The 21,333-nt window shown below is 43.5% G+C and overlaps 1 protein-coding gene across 6 annotated transcripts in view; it reads left to right on the top strand.

Moving 5' to 3' along the window:
* LOC144114474 (calcium-binding mitochondrial carrier protein SCaMC-2-A-like) overlaps nucleotides 1–21,333 on the top strand; it is a 77,145-nt gene that overhangs the window by 32,404 nt on the left and 23,408 nt on the right. For 5 of the 6 annotated variants that reach the window (XM_077648230.1, XM_077648228.1, XM_077648227.1 and 2 more), the window contains 2 exons: nucleotides 9,488–9,598; nucleotides 12,472–12,639. In XM_077648230.1, coding sequence (XP_077504356.1) covers nucleotides 9,488–9,598; nucleotides 12,472–12,639 — 279 coding nt within the window. Of the gene's footprint in view, nucleotides 1–9,487; nucleotides 9,599–12,471; nucleotides 12,640–13,480; nucleotides 13,564–21,333 lie in introns of all 6 variants that reach the window. The other variant, XR_013311043.1, reaches the window with a different exon arrangement.

Raw genomic sequence — 21,333 nt, 5'->3', positions numbered from 1 at the left:
TAATATTTTCCGGAAAGACCGAGAACAAGCTAGCCGACTCTCAGGAGGCGTCGCTATCATTACGCAAAGCGATGTCCCTGCAAGAAAGGTATCATTAAAGACGAACTTAGAAGCGGTCGCAGTAAACATCATTAGCCATAAAACAATAACAATATGTTCTGTGTACATACCACCACACAACACAATTACTATGCATGACCTAGAAGAACTTCTGGGACAGTTGCCTGAGCCATATGTCATAATTGGGGATTTTAACGCACACTCCTCATTCTGGGGAAGTGAGCATACTGATTCCAGGGGTCAGCTCATCGAGGATTTTATTCTTTCAAATAGCATATGTTTAATGAACACTGGAAAAGCAACGTACTGTTGCCCCAGCTCTGGAAAAATGACCTGCCTAGATTTAGCGTTTGCATCACCATCGGTTTTTAATGATTTTATTTGGGATGTTTTAGACGACCCTCGGGGAAGTGATCACTTACCTACAGTTTTAAAGCTAACATCAGCTACATCCATCATCCCTACGAAGCCACGGCGATGGAAAATTCACCTCGCCGATTGGGCACTTTTCAGAACGAAGGCCACACTAGAAAAAGAATATGCCGAAACCCTTACTATAGAAGAACTAAATGAAAAATTTGTCACATGCTTAATATCTGCAGCAATAGAAGCCATCCCACAAACGTCTGAAATTGCACGAAAAACACATAAAGTTTGGTGGTCAAACGAATGCTCATCGGCTAAAAAGCAGCAAAACAAGGCTTGGGGCAACCTTCGCAGATATCCCACTGCAGGAAACTTGCTCATCTTCAAAAGGGCTAGAGCCAAAGCACGATACATCAGACGCAACACAGAAAGGGCATCATAGCAACAGTACATATCCTCCATAAACAGCTCAATAACATCCAAGAAAATGTGGGAGCAGGTGCGGAAATTCACTGGAAATTTTACTCCATTCACATTTCCAATGCTAACAACGCCCGGTACTCAAACAACATTAGAAGAACAGGCCAACATATTGGGTGAGCATTTTTCCACAGTTTCAAGCTCATCCAACTATACAAACATTTCAAAAGCACAAAACAATAGTAGAAAAACAAAAACTTCCCTTTGGAACATGCATACACGAAGACTACAATCAGGTTATTACAATGCAGGAACTAAACACAGTACTAACATCCGGTAAAATGACAGCACCAGGCCCAGACAATATACATTATGCCATGCTTGCTCACCTCTCTGAGACTGCCATAGAGGCTCTCCTAAAATTTTTCAATAAAATATGGATGAGTGGAGAAATCCCCCAAGCATGGAAAGAAGCAATCATAGTACCCTTCCTAAAACCTGGCAAGCCACCAACTACTCCCACCAGTTACAGGCCAATAGCACTCACTAGCTGTATAGCAAAATCATTCGAAAGCATTCTAAACATCAGACTAACCTTCATACTTCAGTCCCGGCAACTTTTAGATATACACCAGTGCGGTTTTAAAAAGACATGTTCCACAACCGATCACATCGTTCGCTTTGAGAACACAGTTCGGGAAGCGTTCATCCACAACCAGCACTGTATCGGGGTCTTCTTCGACATGGAGAAGGCTTACGATACCACGTGGAGGTTCGGTATCCTCCGTGACCTAGCGGACCTAGGTATCCGCGGCAGGATGCTGAGCTGTTTGAATGACTTCCTAACCAACCGCACGTTCCGAGTCCGCCTAGGTGCAACCTTCTCCAACACTTTTACACAAGAAACTGGCGTACCCCAGGGGTGCATCCTCAGCACGACCTTATTCATCATCAAAATGAACTCAATAGGAAAAGTAATCCCAAAATCCATAATGTACTCTGTTTACGTAGACGACCTCCAAATAGCATGCACGTCATCCAGCATACCCACCTGTGAGCGACAGATACAAATAACAATAAATAAACTGGCTACCTGGGCAGATAGAAACGGATTTAGATTTTCCCCTCAGAAAACAGTAGCGGTTCTGTTCTCTTTGAGACGAGGCCTACAGGCCAACCCCACAATATATCTAAACCAAACCCAATTACCTGTCAAACAAGAGCATAAATTTCTAGGGATAACTTTCGACAAAAAGCTCACTTTCTTGCCACATATAAACACCTTAAAGAAAAAAGCTTCCCAAGCCCTCAATGTGCTAAAACTACTGTCAAGAAAACGCTGGGGATCTGATAGGGCATGCCTATTACATATATATCGTTCTCTGGTTCGCTCTAAGTTAGACAATGGGTGCATAGTATATGGCTCAGCAAGACCGTCCTACATAAAACGACTAGATCCTATCCACAATCTTGGTTTAAGGTTGTCTTCTGGTGCTTACAGAACTTCACCAATAGCAAGTCTGTATGTGGAAACGAATGAACCTTCCTTAGAAGATCGAAGAACTGCACTAACTTGTACATACATCCTCAAAATCCTTTCTCACCCCAAACATCTCTGTTACTCAATCGTCACGAAATGCCCATCCAGAATACTCTTCAACAACAAGCCTCACGCAATTAAGCCGTTGCTCTTGCGCTTCGAAGAAAAATGCCAAGCACTAAACATACTAAATGAAATTAAAAATATTGCCCCAAGATGCGAAGCGCTACCACCGTGGTACACTCTTCCCACAGTGTGTGACGTCACACTAACACGCCTCAGGAAAACTTGTACACCACACGACCAGATAATACAAGAATATCTAGCACTACAAGAAAAATACAGAAATTACACTCCATTTTATACTGACGGGTCAAAAACTCATGCTCATGTAGGAAGCGCAGTAATACAAGGAAAAAATGAAAATGCAGTACGACTTCCCTCATGTGCTACAGTTTTCACCGCGGAGTGTTATGCTATTAGTGTTGCGGTGCAGAAAATAACAAATGAAAACATCAAAAACAGCATCATCTATACAGATTCACTGAGCGTCCTTACAGCATTAAACTCTAAAAATGCCACGGAGCCACTGATTGGAAGCATCATACATAATATAGTAAAGGTCACAACACAAAAACATGTTATAAAATTGTGCTGGGTTCCCAGTCACGTTGGCATTCAGGACAATGAGAGAGCCGACATGTGTGCTGCACAAACCAGAACCATGGAAATAAAACATGTGAATTTGCCTCCTAGGGATTACATGAAGTTAGTGCATAGCAGACTAAGAGACAAGTGGCAAGCTTCTTGGGAAAATGAAGGACACAACAAGCTGCATACCATAAAGCCCATTATAAAAGAATGGAAATCATGCCACCATAAAGAGCGTTTTATCGAAGTAATTTTATGTCGTTTACGCATAGGTCACACACACATCACCCATAACTTCTTATTAACAAAAAAAGACAAACCTGTGTGTGAAATGTGTGGTGAAGAGCTCACAGTAAATCACATTTTAATTTCTTGTTCGCATCTCGAAGAACTTAGACAAAAAGTTTTTACGGTATTTTACAATGAACACATTCCATTTCATCCCGCATTGCTTTTAGGCGAGCAAACACTCGTCGAATTTTCACTTGTTTGTAAGTTTCTAAAGAAAGCCAGTGTTTTAAATCTATTATAATGTAACCTCTGTACACTTGACATAGCATCATCTAACCTTGTGTTTGGCGCATGATAGCCATAGTTGCTTATGCGCCATAAAACCCCATACAACAACAACAACAACCTCTCACTTAATTTCAACTGTTGAAGGGTATTGCCTGCTTCAAAGTTCGTTTTGAGTGACACCGCAACTATACGAAAGCCAATGCCGATGGAACGCTTACCTCGGTCATATTGGCAGTCCTGCATTCTTATCTTTTTTGTCATCTTTGTCTTTTCTTTGGGGCCTTGCTTGCTGCGGGCTCGCTTTTGCACCCCGGCTTTGTCCCCCATCATGTGCACTCGTCGGCAGTGTGCTGCTGAACAGTGCAGCTATCGAACGTTGAGTTTGTGGATGTGACCGCCACGGCGTGTGCATGACGAGTGCCGACATCCAGTGTGCTGCGATCGTGCAGACGTACCAGAGCATGCATAAGACCGTTGACTGCATCCCCCAGCAGCTTTTTTTTTCTGAATTCACGAACTTCGAAAAACTTTGAAAATATTCGCAGTTTTTCAATATGTATTGCTATTTGTTTTGAAGCCGGAATTGGATGCCACGTTATTAGCTGTGATATTTGAAATATTCTAATATTCACACTACTGTGCCAAAAACTATGTGCATCATATGGTGTGTGCATGTATGTATACACAGATACATACTGGGAGCAAAACCTGCCGGTATTTTTTAAAATAGGCTCTCGAGGTATAAAGATTGCATTTGCAGCAAAGTAGCAGCAGTGGTGTCATGTGTGAATGACAGGTGAACGATATTAGCTACAAGGTAACCAAAAAAGTTAGTAGTTGTTATGCCACATTAGAAAAAAATGAACACTAATACAGAAATAACTGCCTCATGTGCTGGAAAAGCACATGGGGTGTGCATAGGAGGATTGACCACAACTAATACACTTATGCTGTCCATTCACAACAGTTATAGCTCGAGCAGGGGCGAGGGAAAGTGGAGCCCTTGCGTGAGTGTAGAGAAGATCTCTCGATGTGAGGCTGTGGGTTCTGTGGTGACAGTGTCAGGCACCCTTGGGACTTCCATACACGACACACTCTTCATCACATGTGAGCACATGATTGAAGATGGATACATTGCAGTGCCAAAACTGTATTGACAAATTGACTGTCATATTCATCGCTGTTGGCATCAGACTGTGTGTTGGGACCCACTTGCTCAGCTGGAACACCTTCTCAATGCTCTGCAGGTGAGGTCTGATCGTTTCGATCATAAGAAACCAGGAAGTCTATGGGAAGCTCACCACATGCTTGGCTGCTGTTATCAACTGTCGCTACCTTTAAGACCTTGTCATCCAGCATGTGTGTCCGCCGACTGCAGGGGTCGTTATAATGGGCTGATCTCCCAAGCTGATCTTTTTGGAATCTTTGCCTTTCATTGTGTTCATTCACAGTATGATCCCCATAGGCTTGACATATTCCGCGGCTTGATTCAACTGCCGGAAAGCCCATTTTAAATGCAAAGAGCAAAAAACACTGAACGAGCTGTTGTGGCATTTCCATTTCTCTTCACCACTTGATCAAGCTATGGTGACTGTTAGGGTCCAGCGCGTGTGTGTTTATGACATTCAGTGTTCCTGTCTCCAACTTGACCATTTTTTTCAAAGCACATGAGGCATTTGGTTGTTCCATATCAGTGTTCATTTTTCTCATGTGCGTCATGGCGAGAACTTTGTGGTTACCTTGTTGTAAGCTGATAAATTGAATTGTAGTATTTAGCTTTTTAACTAATATAGTCAGGTGCCTGTGCATTGTAATAGCTGTATTTGTTTTTAGAGATTAGAAAGCACTATTACGCTCGGCACTATAGTGCAATGAATTATGGTCATCCAGCATATTCGAAAACCGCGCTGCTGTGGAGCTGACATAACAGTTCTCACTGGTACACGTCACAAGGAAGTGCACATGTCTGTCTGTATGACTAGTGAGGCCTACTTTCATACTTTTTATGTTTTGCGTCATTTCTCTTTGTCGAGTGGAACCTCATTAATACATTCCTGGTTCATGCAAGTTCCTGGCTCATATATCCAAAATCGTGAGCAATAAAAATGCCCCATAGAGTTGCACTCTTTTTTTTCTGGTTATTATGTACAATGATAAAGCAGTTTCCGCTAGGTGCATTCATAGTTTCTTCAAATTTTTATTGTGTAATATGTTTGGCGACTGCCAGTAGGTGGGCTAACAGATGAGGGAGGCGAGCCCAGGGGCACCCGACGTCAGATGAAACGCAGTGGCAGTCAACCACCGGGGGAGGTTCTTTGCAGTTCATGAATGCAGTGGGTAAAGCATCCAGAACGGCAACAGTTGAGTCCATGGCTGTACCTAAGCACTCAAGCAAGTGTTTCAGTACAACTCGGCCTCTGCCAAGTGCAGTGCATGTGCCTGCCTTTACAAACCAGCTGAGTCTGCATTATTTGACAAGGGTAATTTTTTTAGGGATATATGTGAGTATTTGAATAACTTGCGAATAGTATTTATTACTCGATTCGATTTGCACTGCATTTTCGCTATTCGAACCTCCTAAACATTCAGAAATTGTGAATTTCCTATTCATCTGAACTCATAGTGAAGCATCACAACATTTCCAACTGGCAGCATCTTGCACTTGTCACTTGAGTTATATGTTCTTCATCATCTGTGTTCCTCATCATCTACTGATGTCACCCACTGATATCACCCACTGATATCACCCACTGATGTCACCCACTGATGTCACCCACTGATGTCACCCACTGATGTCACCCACTGATGTCACCCACTGATGTCACCCACTGATGTCACCCACTGATGTCACCCACTGATGTCACCCACTGATAGCACCCACTGATAGCAGCCCTCCAGTAAGGGGATGTCTGGCCACCTTTCAATGCTTCATGATAACATTCAGTAAGCTCCATTGTCATGTGAGCATTAGGCCAAACTGTGGTATTAGAAATTTTTTCAGTGAATGCAGTTGTTATCCAAAGAATTGTAAAGAAGGTATAAGTCTACAAAATGAGGTTTCATACTATTGCTACTACATGATTCCCCTTACCTTATGTAATGTTCATAATGAATTGTAGCTTGAAGGAAACACAACAGACGGATAGGAGGATACAGGATAAGCTCTATCTATACTACAATAAAGCCTCATTTATTCAGACTTCAAGAGACTGGGAAAAATGTCCAAATTATCCAAAGGTCCGAACCACGGTGCACCGTGCTCCGAATTAACGAATGCTCCTCCTCCCCAAATTGCCAGAAACCGTTTGCATCATAGTAAATTTATTTCTTGAAAATCGGGGTGCCGGTCATCTGCTTTTGAGATGAAAACTGTGCAGCTGCAACGATTTTTCTGAATTATGTCAGGTGTATACTATGTGCACACTCTCGGGATTGTTAACGCAGGTTTACTCCAGAATGGTAAAGGCCTCTGCAGCCTCCTTCACGGTGCGACGCAGTAGCAGTGGAGCCTCGTCACGAGCGTCATCCTTGGGAACAGTGCTTGATGAGCGCACAGTTTCGCCCCAATAGAAGAAAGGAAGAATCACGCGGACAGATCCGAGGGAAACGCGTTGGCAGTGGGACGCCAAGACTTCTGCTTAGAAAATGAAAAGACCAGTGACGCACCAATCAGAGCGTCCGGCTTAAGAGGTGCGCGGGCATCTCTTCTGACGGGATATTTGTCATGACGTGGGATACTGGCATGATGGATCGCCCACTATGTTGTTCATACAGTGACGCGGCCTCCGGTCAGGAGTGCATCCGAATTAACCGGTGTGGACCCAGCAGCATCCGAATTAACGAGTGTCTGTTGCCATAGACTTGCATCGGCGTTGGCTGAAACCATGTCTGCAGTTCAAATTTTCCAGATTTCTGAGTTAGCGGGGGTTGAATTAATGAGGTTTCACTCCATCCATTGTGTTTCTTTCGTGCTACAATTCATCATTGGTATTAACCAACTTCCCTAACTTTCAGCATTAATTAACTTTTAATTAATGCCTGGTAGGCCTTAATAGGTGTAGTAAATTATGCTGATGGTGGATGAAATCAAAATTTGTTTGCAGCATTTCATTTTCTTTTCATAGCTGTTTTTTTATGCAAAAGCATTTGTCGTTAGCTTGAACTGCCTGTGCTAATTCGAAAATATTCAACTATTCAAAAATGTTCGACTCTGCTCCGTTCACAACCAATTTTTATGCTTTGTATTTGCTTCACTACCTAAAATTTGATGTTTGCTCGCATCTAGTTTTTTTTTTCTTCATTGAAATAGTGAAGAACACAGCTGGTAGAAATCTATAGATGTGAGCTGACACCTCTGGGCAGGCTGCAAAAAATCAGCTGAGCCACAGTCAAATGAACAGTAGTCTACTGTAGGCTCCTAGCACTATCATGGCATTAGAAGTTGGACTGGTAGTATGAAACATGTGTATGTAGTTGTGTGACTACTACTTCTACATGTATGCATTTTATTTCAGTGAACTTCCTATTAGATAACTTGTCTGGTAAATTGGCTTTAGAATGTACTGAATATCAAGTGTTAAGTAAACAAAGTAACAAAAATCACTGAATTAAACGAATAGGATTAATGCAAGGTGTGCTATGCACTTTGACTGCATTGCGAGTGAACACCAAATTTCACTACAGAATACCAATAATTGTTTTTTAGCTTTTTTTGCCTGTTTAGAGTCATACATGTATCTAGGTCAGGGATTCTCAAACTTTTTTCCTTCAAGGAACCCCAAAAGCCTTCAACATGTGCCAAGGAACCCATCTCCCTATCATAATCTGTCATCACAATCTTTCGGTGTTGCATTTGAATAGACCTTTTTCGTGAGCGCCAAAAGCCGGTGCAGCGCGAAAGAAATCACGCCCTCGCATGCCACAGAAAGACCCAGAATCTTGGAGAAACAACTTCTGTTTACCCATGGAGAGTGCGTACCCTTGTGTGTAATTTGTGATGACTTCTCCACTTCACTCGCGCGCAGCGACACTGGGGTCGGAGAGAAGAAACTCGAAACCTCTGGAAACCTCACTCCTCGCATGACCAATGGCAACGCAAGCCTAGGTGGGAGGGTGAAAGAGCTTTTGTACTGTGGATGCTATGTTTACGTGCACGCCTGCTTTGGCACCATGTGACAAACAGACACGACGCACCATATATAGTCGCCCCTTGCACGAGTGCACGTAACACGTGTCGCCTTGTTTGCCACGCTCCTTCCACACCATCTTGCCGGCGTCCTAAACATACGTGCACTGGCACAGCAATGTCTTGAGCAATGTCTTGGTACGCTGCCAGGTTTTCCGGGTGAGCCGCCGCCGCCGGCACTCCTGTTGCGGTGCTGTTACTGGCGCGCTGCCAAGGTCTGTGCAGCAGATGGCACCGACGCCAATGGCAGGAAACTGCGGAATGAGCCAAGAAGAGCTAATGCTTTGAAATTAGTGTTTAACAAACCAGGTACTGTGTCTGCTTCACATACACCAGAAGCGTACCAAAAAGTGGGGACAGGCCAGAGTGGGTGCTTGCGGAACCCACAAAAGCAGCCCATGGAACCCAGATTGAGAATTGCTGATCTAGGTCATTGCTCAGCTGGGCGAGGTTATGTTCTCGAAGTCTTCATAGTTTCTCAGCTGAACCAGTGAAATGATATTTGCATTGAAACAGCTTGGCTACAATTTATTGAGATGAGTTTTGGAGCAAAACATGGCCAGATTGTAAATATTGTGTGGTTGCTGTAAAAATGGGCTTGCTTGTTTTTGAACACCGAACGTTTATTTCTACTGCTCCTGTCTATATCTTCATCATGTCTCGAGTGCACTGGCTGTCAGCCTCTAATTCTTGTGTGTAGTGGAACATGTGTTCACCTAATGGTTTGTTGCTGGTTGTGTCTGCAGGCAAAGCGACTAATCAAAGGAGATTCCAACCGTGAGCTGGGCATCTTTGAACGTTTTTTTGCGGGCTCCCTTGCTGGCAGCATTGCCCAGACAAGCATCTACCCAATGGAGGTGAACAAATGGCACTGCTTGGGGCTTTATTTGTGGGCACTGTCTTGTTGCTTTTCGATTGTCATTTATGCAGGGGTTGAACTGTTGTTTTTGTTTTAGTTTGGTGGAAATTTTTGTTTATTTGAAAAGGCAGTTTTTGTTTTTTGTTTATGCGAATATTTTCTGCGAATGAATTAACTTTTTTTTTGTTGATGATGTGTGGCATTCCTGTGCAGTTTAGAGTTTATCTTGGTTCATTTGTCAGCCTAAGCTTTTGATTTACCAGTAATTAACGCACAAATCATTGTTGAGTACTGGTAAAGCACTTATAGTTATGTCTAATTGCAGAAAGAATGCTCTCACCAATAGAAAAAACTGATGGCAGTCAAATGATTGAGTCATGAAACAAAAGCTTAAGTGGAAGTTGATTTCTAGAACATGTTGCCCAGTTTATTGCTGGGGTGTTGAGCAAGAAGGTGATTCATCAACGGGGTATGCATGCTGATGACAGTGGTGGAACTGCCGCTTTACCGTCATGGTGGCCAGAACATGCCACCTTTTCTTGACACATGTGCATGGTGTCTAGTGTCCTTAAAAGCAGTGAAGTCACCTGCTTAACCAAGTACCTAAGCGGGCGATGGCAGTGAACAGCACTGTGCTTGCAGACCACGTTTAGTGACGATGTGGAGCCTCTCGTCTGCAGAGGCATGTAAAATAGCAGAATGATACCTCAAAGTGCACAGCTGTGCTACTTAATCCAGTGGTACATTATCTCACCATGCAGCTCGCTTCCGCATTTTGTTAATTCTCTCCTGTGACTGAGTACAACACCTACTATGTAGCAGGCTAGCTGCGCCATGCATGTCAAGAGTAAGGACATTTCTGGCTTAAAACCGAATTTCAGATATTAAGTTTCCAAACCCCTACTTAAGCATAACTGGCTATTCTCAAATTTGTGTGGCTGCTTTGCCTCCTGGTCCTGGCTAGCTAGCAAGCCAGCCAACCGTCACTATGGCATGTGCATTAGCATTGTGTTATGATGATGGGGCAATGAGTTTCTCTGCCTCATGTCATGTTCTCTTGTGCCTCACCTACGGCACTGTGTGAGGCAGATCCTGGCTTGGAACACAAACACAGCCAGCATTGCAGCATGTAGAAAACAAGTTTTTTTTTTTTTTCTGTCTCCATGCCATTGGTATAGAAAGATGCAGAGGGTGAAGCGGGTTGCATCGACGCACACATGAAGGCTATCAGGCTTCCACCAGCTTATGGGTCCTGTATCTTTTAGCCTCGGGGAACCCTTACGGCTTTAAAAATTCCTGCCCGAGAGGCATACAAAAAGGAGCATGTAGACGCATGGCAGCTCAAGAAACGCTCCAATTCAGTTAATAACTAACTACAGTGAAACAGTCTGCAATGAAAAATTATAGTGTGATTACCGTATAGTCCTGCAATTAAGTCTACCTTTTTTACAAAAATGGCCATCCAAAATTTGTGGGATCAACCTATAATGGAGCCAACCTATTTATGGGGTCTGTAATTGTCCCAGACGAGTGGTAGGTACTACTATGCGCCACACGCCGGTGACCATTTTCGGCAGGACACATTTTCGGCAGCTTCACGTAAAAAAAAAATTTCTTCCTTTGCAAGCAAATCGGTTCCACCTGTTGTTTACCCGGCTCGTTCACGCCAATGGTTGCTTCCACGGAGGAGCGGCAGGTTGCCCAGGAGCAAACTTCCAACAATCTCCGGGGCATGTGTTACATCGGAATCTGAAACTATGGGACCGTTGGCAGTTCTGTTTGCAGGAGTAGTTGGTCAGTCCGCACGTGTGTGTGTAAGGCAAATAAGGTGCCATTTTTTTCGCTTTTGATCTGCATTTGCTTCAGGCTGCTTGCGTTGTGATTGCATCGTTGTGCATTTATTACTCCAGTAGCGTGTGCACCGCAATTCCATCCTGTGGGAAATTACTAAACAGCCTGCAGCAGCAGGGCAAGGCAGGAGGGCGGGGGTTGTACATAGTCAACTTAGATATGGAATCAACTTTCTTTTGGTCAGCGAGGGCTATGAGTCTGCTTATATTTGGAGTGTATTTGGCAGTAAACGGTAGTCCGAAAATAAAGTGGCTGAACGCAAAGGTGGGGTTTGAGGCATACTTGGATTTAGGTGCACAAGGAATCCCAAAAAGCACTCTGCAGAACCCGGCTTGACAGCCTCTGCACCGGGTTATTGAATCAGCTGGGGGAACTTGGTCACCGCAGCGTGTACAGTCCCGCGTTTGTCTCTCCTTTCTTTTTCGTATGATTGATGACGTTATTTTTTTGCAGAACAATGCAATCACTAAGGAGCTTTCCTATGCAGCTAATGCTGTAAACCTTTTGTTGAATTTAAAGAGCAGAATGTGGGTAATTGCTGGTCACATGCAAGGCCAGCTGCATTTTACCATGCGCTCTTGTCAGGCTAGAATGCCTGCAGACAGACTTGTTCAGCTATATTCCGCATTTCTTTTTGGTGTTCTTGCTTCCTTTGTTGCATTTTCTTTTCCCATACAATGCAATGCAGTCACAGAAACTTATTGGCCCCTTCTTCCTTGGGATGCTGGTTGGCGTGGACAGGTTGAATTATTTGTGTTATGCATATATATTTGGCGTTATGCCTTGCAAATGAAACAAAGTTGCCATAGCTGTTGAGCTTTGTCAGAAAATTCAGTTGGCGGCTTAACTTTCAAAGCATGCTTATAAACAAGTGAGCTGCATTTCCAAGACGCAAGCATCATTATTATCACCGAACAGATTTGTGTTTCGTTGGAAAAAAATCCCAACTTGTTTGCCTGCTTAAAATGCTAAATGCCAAAATCCTAATAAATTTGTGCTCTGTTTCTGGTGACGATGCAGGTGCTGAAAACCCGTTTGGCACTACGCAAGACTGGTCAGTACAAGGGTATAGTGGATGCAGCCTACCAGATCTATCGCAATGAAGGGTTGCGCAGCTTCTACAAGGGCTACCTGCCAAACCTTCTTGGCATCATTCCTTACGCTGGCATCGACCTGGCCATTTATGAGGTGGATTTGCATTTATGCTGGAGCTGTGTTAACTATCGGCTTCAGAAGCACTATGCAGTGATTCTAACGTTTAACCTGTTTGTGATGGCATTAATTTTAGAGTGGTGTGTTAGGTTTGTGTTTTAGGTTGTGTTGTGGTTCCATGGGCAAGAAGTCATGTTCACTTAACAGTGTTGCTGCCTAACTGGGGAATTAACGCCCCTATCACATTGGTGTGAATTTTCTTAGAATTTTTTCAGTGAACAAATTATGTTAAATTGGTGAAAATCAGCATTTTAGCCCATTACACACGTATTGTAATAATTTGAGTGCAGAATTTCATCATAACCAAGTTTAATCGTGTACAAGCAGCTGAAAATTTATGTAGTAAATGCTAGCTTTAATGTGGTATAGGTAGGTAAGTCAAAATAAATGGCAGGAAGAGTAATGTGTTCGAGTTCAGAACATCAGGAATAAAAGCTACACAGAGCAACCTCACCGCATGAGCAAAAAAAAAAACAACCAAACAAAAAAACCAGGAAAGTCGCATAATTGGCTGTAAAATATGAAAGGCAAATTGGGACCATTGTGCAAGCAGCCTGCACAATGCTGCTGTATCGCAAACTGGTCTGGCAGTTCTATTCACCCGTGGACCATACGCATGTGCACATGTCTGCAGTTAAGCAGGGCCCAGTTTCTTATGTTGTTTCTTTCCCTGTAAACCAGCTAAAGTGTCTGCACAAGCAGTCGTGCATGTGTGTCAGCACCTGATGTTTACGAAGTTTTCATTTTTGGCAACATGCGGCGCCACAGGCTTACAGTAAAAAGGTGCTGATTTGCCGTGCCACTGATTTGTCGGTAGGCACTGGAAATACAATTGAAGACGCCGATGCTATGCTGCTCCCCTTCCCCATCTCCTACGTCACGGTGCACGTTGACAACAACGTGAGTCTGTGCGTTTTTGATGACTTCGGCCCCAAAAGTTAATGTAGTTCAAAAAATGCTCATTTTGGTTTTTGTACTTTTACTGATGTCTGCCTTTGAATGAATTGTTCTGAGCTTTTCATGGGAGGCATTGCAGTATGGTAGAGAGCTGGGCCAGTTGGTACATAGTTCTAAAGGAAAAACCAGCGGAATGGCGCAGGCACAGAGAGGGACACAGGACAGCGCTGGTCCCAGGAACACAGCACAGGACCCAGCGCCGTCCTGTGTCCCTCTCTGTGTCTGCATCCTTCCGCTGGTTTTTTATTTAAAGGCATTGCAGTTGTTTGCAAGCATTCATTCTGATTTTTGTACACAGGCCTTCTGTTCCCCTGTTTGTGCAGGCCAGCACCAGGAATTTGAGTTGTATTTAAGTTTGAGATACTAAGTCTGTGTTGTAATGGAGCTTTCTGTCAACATTCCTGCTAAGCTGTTGACAGCAGCGTAACCTGAGTGCAATTTTAAGGCAGGCCTCATTAGATGCATTTCACCTGTGGTGTCATTTGATTTTTTTTTCATTTGTGTATTTTAGTTTGCAAACTAGCACATCTATCTCAGACCCATTGTTTCATTGACTGCATTTGCTTGTCATGATAATGGCCCATTTTTCTGGCTGGGAAGGCCCTCACTCAGTTATAAGTCATGCTGTTATCTATGCGGGAAGCTGTTACCTCAAGTCATTGCATTCTGCTTGCTGCCATGTGTGTTCAATATACTTCAGCCTTTCTTTCATCAATGTTTTTTTTATTGTTATTATTGCATTTATTACATAGATTTAGCTGTGTGTACAACAGCTTTACATACCATATTTACACGATTGTAAGTCAACCCTATTTTTCAAAATTTAAAAATCCGATTTGGGGGGGGGGGGGGGGGTCGACTTACAATCGAAGCGAAAACATGGCACTATAAGTAAAGGCAAGACAAACAAGGTATCGGGCATGCCATAGCGTGCTGCATTTTTGCTGCGCGGCTCCGTCGCATCGCTCTTGGTGCTGGCCTTGAGGAGCTACTATGTCAATGCGCAGAACTGGCATCCCCTCCCCCTAGGCGGGGGCCAATGGCGGTTATCGATAAGCAGCAAACTGGCACCCCACACTCCCCACACGTGGCTGCAGACTGCGTCTGCTGATAAGCAGTGGCGGCCCAATGACACAATCGCGTTCTACGGGAAGCTCAAGCGTCCAACATGTTTCCTTTTACTTTCAAATGCGCGCTCGGCGCTCAATGGAGCGTTTATAGTTGATGGAAGGGCCGCTGTTCCAATCGAGGCAGTGCCCCCATTCGGAACAGCAGCGGTGCCGAGGAGTGTCGGAAGCCGGCGGACGAGCGACACCATTCATGTGTAGTTTCTCTGGCTCTGACGTAGTTGACTACTGCCGGTCGCATTTCTCCAGTTTTAATGTAGTGCTTCATCAGTCGTTATTTGTGCTCCGTGTCCGGTAAGCGACCGGCGCTCGTTCACGGCTACATTCAAGATGGCTGTCATTGTTTACGCCGAAGAAACGAACAACTGCGCGCCGGGCCACAAGTTCGACATTCGCAATGGGTGATACAGGTGTGGCAGCTGCAGCAAGGAAAATTTTCAGCTGTTCCGCTCGATATCGTGATGTGGCTGTGCGGGATTTCGCTGGACGACGATGTTAGAACGACGTTCTGTGGGACCGCAGCAGCGATCACGACGGCAGTGCTAGTGAGGACGATGGCGCAAGTGTTGATGAGTAGTCCAGTAACTAACACATTTTCGTTTTGGAATGTGCCCATGGGAGCTCCCGCGCACGGCAGCCGATAGCGGCTGGCGATAAACGGCGGCCACTGGATAATGCTGATGATGATTATGGGTTTTTATGGCGCAAAGGCATCGAGGGCCAAAGAGCGCCATGGCACAAGGTATTTTCCGTTTCTCAGGGTGGGGTCAAAGACCCATTTCCCAAGCATTTCACCCTAAAGAAGCCGAGCAACAGACCAGGGGAAAGCTTGTACCCATTGTATCACCGGTGGGTACTCGGCGGCACTGGGGATTGAACCCAGCACCTCCCGCATGCGAGGCCGATGCTCAACCACTAGGCCACCGCTGCAGTGCTGGATAATGCTATCGCGCTCAACTATTCAAGGCCAAGCTTAAACAACCTCGAAGTTTTTTTTTCTTCAGAAATGTGATTTGGGGGGGTCAACTTACATTCTAGTTGACTTACAATCGTCTAAATACGGTACGTAATGGCCTATTGGGGATTGTAGTGCGCATGTGCAGAACGCAAGCACAAGCTCCGCGTCTTATGTAAGCAAGCCAGCACAATTTGCATTGCAGCCTTTGTGGTGCTTGCATGATTAACATTGACAACATGGTGGCGCCCTGTTTGCCCGCTTCGGACCAAATTAAGCACTAGCACTGTATTCTTTGATGCGATAGCTTGCTCCAAATTGTTGCAGTTGTTTTGATTTTGAGCATTCTCACCCCGTACATAATGGTACTATAGGCCACTAATCATTGTTTTTCTAACAAATTGGCGATTTTCTTGCTCTTAAGCCTAACTACAGACTGTTCCACAATTATACGCACGCCGTGGAATCTTCCTCACAGCTAAACCGGTGAATTCTTCGAGCTCAAATTTCACACAGAAATGGTATTTAGTCGGCATAATTATTTTATACCACATTTCTTTTTGGTACTTGCCGGTATCAATAAGCAGTCTGATAATCGCATCGTCTGTGGCGACGACGAAACGAAACAGGCCGCTCTTTGAGTGATTGCACCAGTGGCGCCATCTCGTTGGTCGACCATGGACATTAGGCGAAGGTCGGGTGTCTTTTGCGGGGAAGTCTGAAGACTCTTTAGCAACTGTTTTATCAATGGCCACAAAAAACTTAGTGTGGCCAAAACTGCACTAAGTTTGAAGACTTTCGCAAAACACTCCCCCACATCCTTTGCCAAATCTCCATGGCCGACAAACGTGATGGCACTACAGGTGCACTTGCTGAGAGAGTGGCCTGTTTCATTTCGTCATTGCCGCAGACGATACAAATATGAATATCCGGTTTTTTCTTATTGATTCAAGCAAGTACCCCGAACGAACCGAACAAATGTGGTATAATACAATTCTTCCGACCAAATGCCTCTTCTGTGCGATATTTGAGCTTGAACAATTCTCCAGTTTAGCTATGAGGTGCATTCTATGGTGCACGTCTAATTGCAGAACCTGCTGTATGTACGATGTACATTATCATCATAGCAGCAACACCGGGCAAAACAGGTCTCCTTCTTTATGTTGCTGTTTACATTTCTGTCTAATTTAATTGTTCTACTCCTTGAAAAAAAAAACACTTTTAATCCACTCAGTATTGCCATTATTAATCCTGAAAAAAGTTCTTGGCCCATAGCTGAGGAGCTTTGACATACTGTCACTAGATGGCACCACGGTGTGCTACGGTTCTTGTGTGCTGCGCTTGCCATTTTTTGCTCAAACTCATTGCTAAGACATGCAGCGGTTCACCGTGACGTGCACCAGTTATGTACACACTGCTTTTGCGGATGCACAACTAAAACTGTCTATTATGGAAACTGCAGCAGTTGTACCTGCAAGTATGGCAAATTGAAAACTGTAAAAAAAAAATTCATTTGCAGAGACGTGCTCATAGTGGAACCAGCTGGCATGTTAAGGTGTTGGTGTGTGTAGCAGTGTCTCATATCCTTTTGTCTCTTTGTAGCAGTCTGGCAAAGAAAATGTGTGCTTTCTTCAGGTCTTTTCTTAGCCGTATTGCAGTGCTTGTACCTATGACTGGGTCCTCATGCTTTCTGAGCAAGAACGAAACTGATCCTTTTTTGAGGAAACCTATATCTCTGAGGTTGTGTAAAAATGAGAGATGTTATTGTCTTTATGTGGAGCTTGTTAATTTTACATGAATATTGTGAAATATGCTGTGCAACTATTTTTTTTTTACTTATGTATGCCTGTCAATGTGAAGAATTTTTCAAATTTATATTGTTGCCTGGCAGTTCCTGCAACATTTACTTTGTTGGGGCTTGCCTGATTACATACTTAGTACACTTTTTTGTCATCAAACAGGTCATGCTTTCTTTAGTTTATTCCAGCTCACTGAACTGTTATTTGGCAATTCAAGAAAATGCTGCAAATTTCACAGTGCATTTTTTTTCTTAGAAAACATAGCGCAAAAAGGACACGGACGACACAGAAGTAAACAGTGACCATTTGTAGAATTCTGCCATACTTCTTTTTCGACCAAAAACTGATTTTCAGCTGGCATTCACAAAAAAAAGAGGGAGGTGCCCTCCTCATCTGTTTAAACTTAAGTCAACCCTTCATTATAATTTCCATCACACTGATGTAGCAAAATCAGCCACTTGTTTATTTTTTTATTCAATGGGCATAAGCTAGAGATAGGTGCTCGGGACTTAGAAGGGTGTGGTAAACCAGTGTATTCTTTCAATATCCATTTTCTGCAAGTGGTCTTGAAGGTAGGCGGTGATTGTCCAGAGTTAATGCAGATAATTTTATATTATTTTCGCAGAAACATTTTGAAAGGGTTCCTTGCTGAAATCTGTGAGTAGATGAAGGGGCTTCTCTCTCTTTTTGTTCCTAAAATGAAGGCTTAAGTGCAGTCTCTGAACTAGAGTTTTTGGCCAGAAAATAAGCCTTGGTGAGAAGTTGACTTTAAGAATTTCGCAAATAGTCAGTTGGCATCGTGAAAGCTTGTAACCCCTAAACAGGAACGTCGTTAGAGGGTTGCATGCATTCAAAGAAAAATGCTGAACAGATTTGTCACAATTCTGTTACATCTTTTCACCATGCTCTTAGATTTGGTTTTTCACGTTCATAATTCCTGTTTTTTTTTTTAATTTTTATTGCACACATTAATTATATTTTGATCATTGCTGTGAATGTTAGTTTTTGGCCAAATTTTTTTACAGTTCCATGAAATTTGTTATACATATGTGGGCTTGGCTGTATTTTTGTAATAACAACAGGAGCTAGTGTTTCATGTGCAACAATGTGTTGGTCTTGTAACATCTCTTCTCTTGTTATTTTTATGTAGCATTTTTTGTTGTCTTACCTATGACAGGAGTAAAAAATAGGCTGCTTGAAATGAACAGTTAAAAATATGGAGAAATGAATATAGTGTAATTAAGACTATAAGTAGTCATACATTTCTAATCATGGAAGCGAGGCCCTTGCGTTACTTTCTGAGCTTTACGTAGGTAGTGAAAATAACAGGACATAGACGTTGGTAAACTTGTGTTTGCATGAATACAATGCCTTTTTTCCTCATGTCATCTGCTTAAGAGTGCACCTCACATTATATTTGACATTGAGGTATGAATACAGCACAAGTTTCTTTTGCTGCTGTTCAAGATAGCTACAGTGACACACCTTGTGAGAAGCCAGCCTTTTGACAACCTCGAGGGTGGGATAGTTGTAGGGGAAAAGCAGGCATGAGCAAATGGAGAGTCCACAAACATGAAAATGACTTGGATTGTAAAAGCCAGCACAGGGTGTTGAGAAACAGAAAAGTGTGAGAGCTGTGTAAAGTAGAGAAAAGAAAATGGCGAATGGGACGTAGGACCAGGCAGGAAGAAGCACAATGCAGCAGCATCGCAGTATGATGGGATTGATGATGGTAGCCAAGCTGTGAGCATGTTAAGCCCAGTTTCCCACTCTGCGCAGTTTGAGCTTACATTGTACTACTAACAGGGAATGTGATAATTGAAAATTAATCATTAGTACATAATGAGATGAATAAAGCAGGAAAATGTTTCTGTGTGGTAGTAAGTACCAGTGAAGTTACCAGAGTGCATCCTGAGAGCTGCACCATTACCAACAGCCATAACAACAACCATATGATAAAGACGCTGATGTAGAAGAGATTTTTGCTGCTCTGAGTGATTTACTACCTAGGGTTTTAATTTTTATGGTCTCGAACTCACCCATTGCATTATTTTCATGCAAATATAGCAGCTGCTGTAATGGCCATGCCATTTGCAGGGGTGTTGCTTGAGTTATTATTTTGTGCTGTTTTTTTGAGGAAAATTTATTTGTTAAAAGCATGTATGCAGTCGAACCCAATTATTTCGAACTCTGTTATATCGAATTACCCTTTATATCAAATAACTTTTTAGCACTGTAAAGCTACAACATGAACGTACAGGAAAATGTATAGCTACATCGTACAAAAATTAGCCATCGCATCCAATAGATCAAACTTCGGGCAACACCAGGTGACTCAAGAAGCCGGCTTTCCCTCCCTCAGCACATCTCTGGAAGTTAGCTCACTGTATCGACCTGCGGGTGCTATTGGTGCTGTGGTGCAATGTAACATGTGCAGACCAATGATGCGATTTCCCAACGTAGGCGGCGGGCACATACCCAAGCAACCAGAACATGCGTTTTTAGCGCATTGCGTCAGTTGTGCTGTGTTGTCACACAGTTTGCATGTATGGTGCGCCGTGCTGCCAGTGCGAATTTCACATAGTTTTTGTCGTCTCTGTGTACACGATGGCAGCGGTGAAATGAGAATCTCCCTTTCTCCATGAAACTGGAAATTATCAAGCGAATTGAATGAGGTGAGAAGAAGTCCAAAGTTGCCGCAGGGTACTACAAGATTCCGAGAAGCACGCTGAGCACCATTTTGAAGAACAAGGCTGACGTTCAGGCTATAAAGAAGAAGAGACCCGTCGGGAAAAAGCAACCCTCTGCGATGCTTGCAGAATGTGCTTTCGGTTCCGGTGATCTACAGGTGTATTGAAGAGCATGGATGACCTGCAGACTTTTTTCCATGTGGCTGTAATCTTGGAATGATGACCTAGAGGCAAAATCTAAATGTCCACCTCATTGTAGACAACGACTGTGCCCACCGCTGCAGTGCTAGTTTCAGCAACATTGCGCTTTGCTTCCTGCCGGCAAATGCTTCGTCGATGCTCCAACCTTTGGACCAGGGGATAATGTGCGCTGTGAAGTTTGATTGTAGGAAACGTCTGATTGAATGGCTCCTGCAGAATGTGAGGACTGGAAGGGACCAAAAAATTGATGTCTTTGGTGCCCTGTCTATGCTGAGTGCATTGTGGAATGATGTCAGAAACGAGACAGAACCGCTTCAGGCATTCTGCTGTCTGCTTTCCCAGAGAATACTGAGCAAATTCTTTGTCTGGTGAGCTCGATGAAGCTGTCGTAGGTCTTGATGATTTGTGGAACCAGTTGTCACAATTTCCTGGTGCTGTTTGTGATAGGGCAGCCATAGGCGACCGCCTTTGCGGACGACGACCTTGAGACCATGGAATAGCTTGTGGACAAAGACGTCATTGCTGACGTCGCGGATAATCAGGATGCCACTGATGCAAATTGTGGCGAGGACTTGTTGAACCTGTGCCCACGTGTTTTAGTGTGCTCCATGCGCCCAGCATGGTTCGTTGCTATGGTGCATCGATAGAAGGCTGTGGTATCAGCTGTTCGGATTCCATCGATAGCTTAGAAACATGGGTTCTCTCTGAAGTAATGAAGATGAAGAACAAAAAATTAATGACTATTTCACTCGGTAATATAGGCGCAATAAGTGGCTGTCATAGAAGTACATTTTTTTCCATCTCAGTGTGTTTGTGTGCTGTTAATTGACTGCTACTTTTATATCGAATTCTGTGTTATATCGAACTCTGTTTTTTTTTAGAGTTCAATATATGTGGGTTCGACTGTGAACAGAACTTGCAAAATGATGGTTCCTTCTTAT

This window comes from Amblyomma americanum, chromosome 1, assembly GCF_052857255.1.
Source record: "Amblyomma americanum isolate KBUSLIRL-KWMA chromosome 1, ASM5285725v1, whole genome shotgun sequence".
In the NCBI taxonomy this organism is placed as follows: Eukaryota; Metazoa; Arthropoda; class Arachnida; order Ixodida; family Ixodidae; genus Amblyomma; species Amblyomma americanum.
The sequence above is the reverse complement of the archived record's forward strand: the minus strand, read 5'-3'. Positions and strand labels throughout refer to the sequence as shown.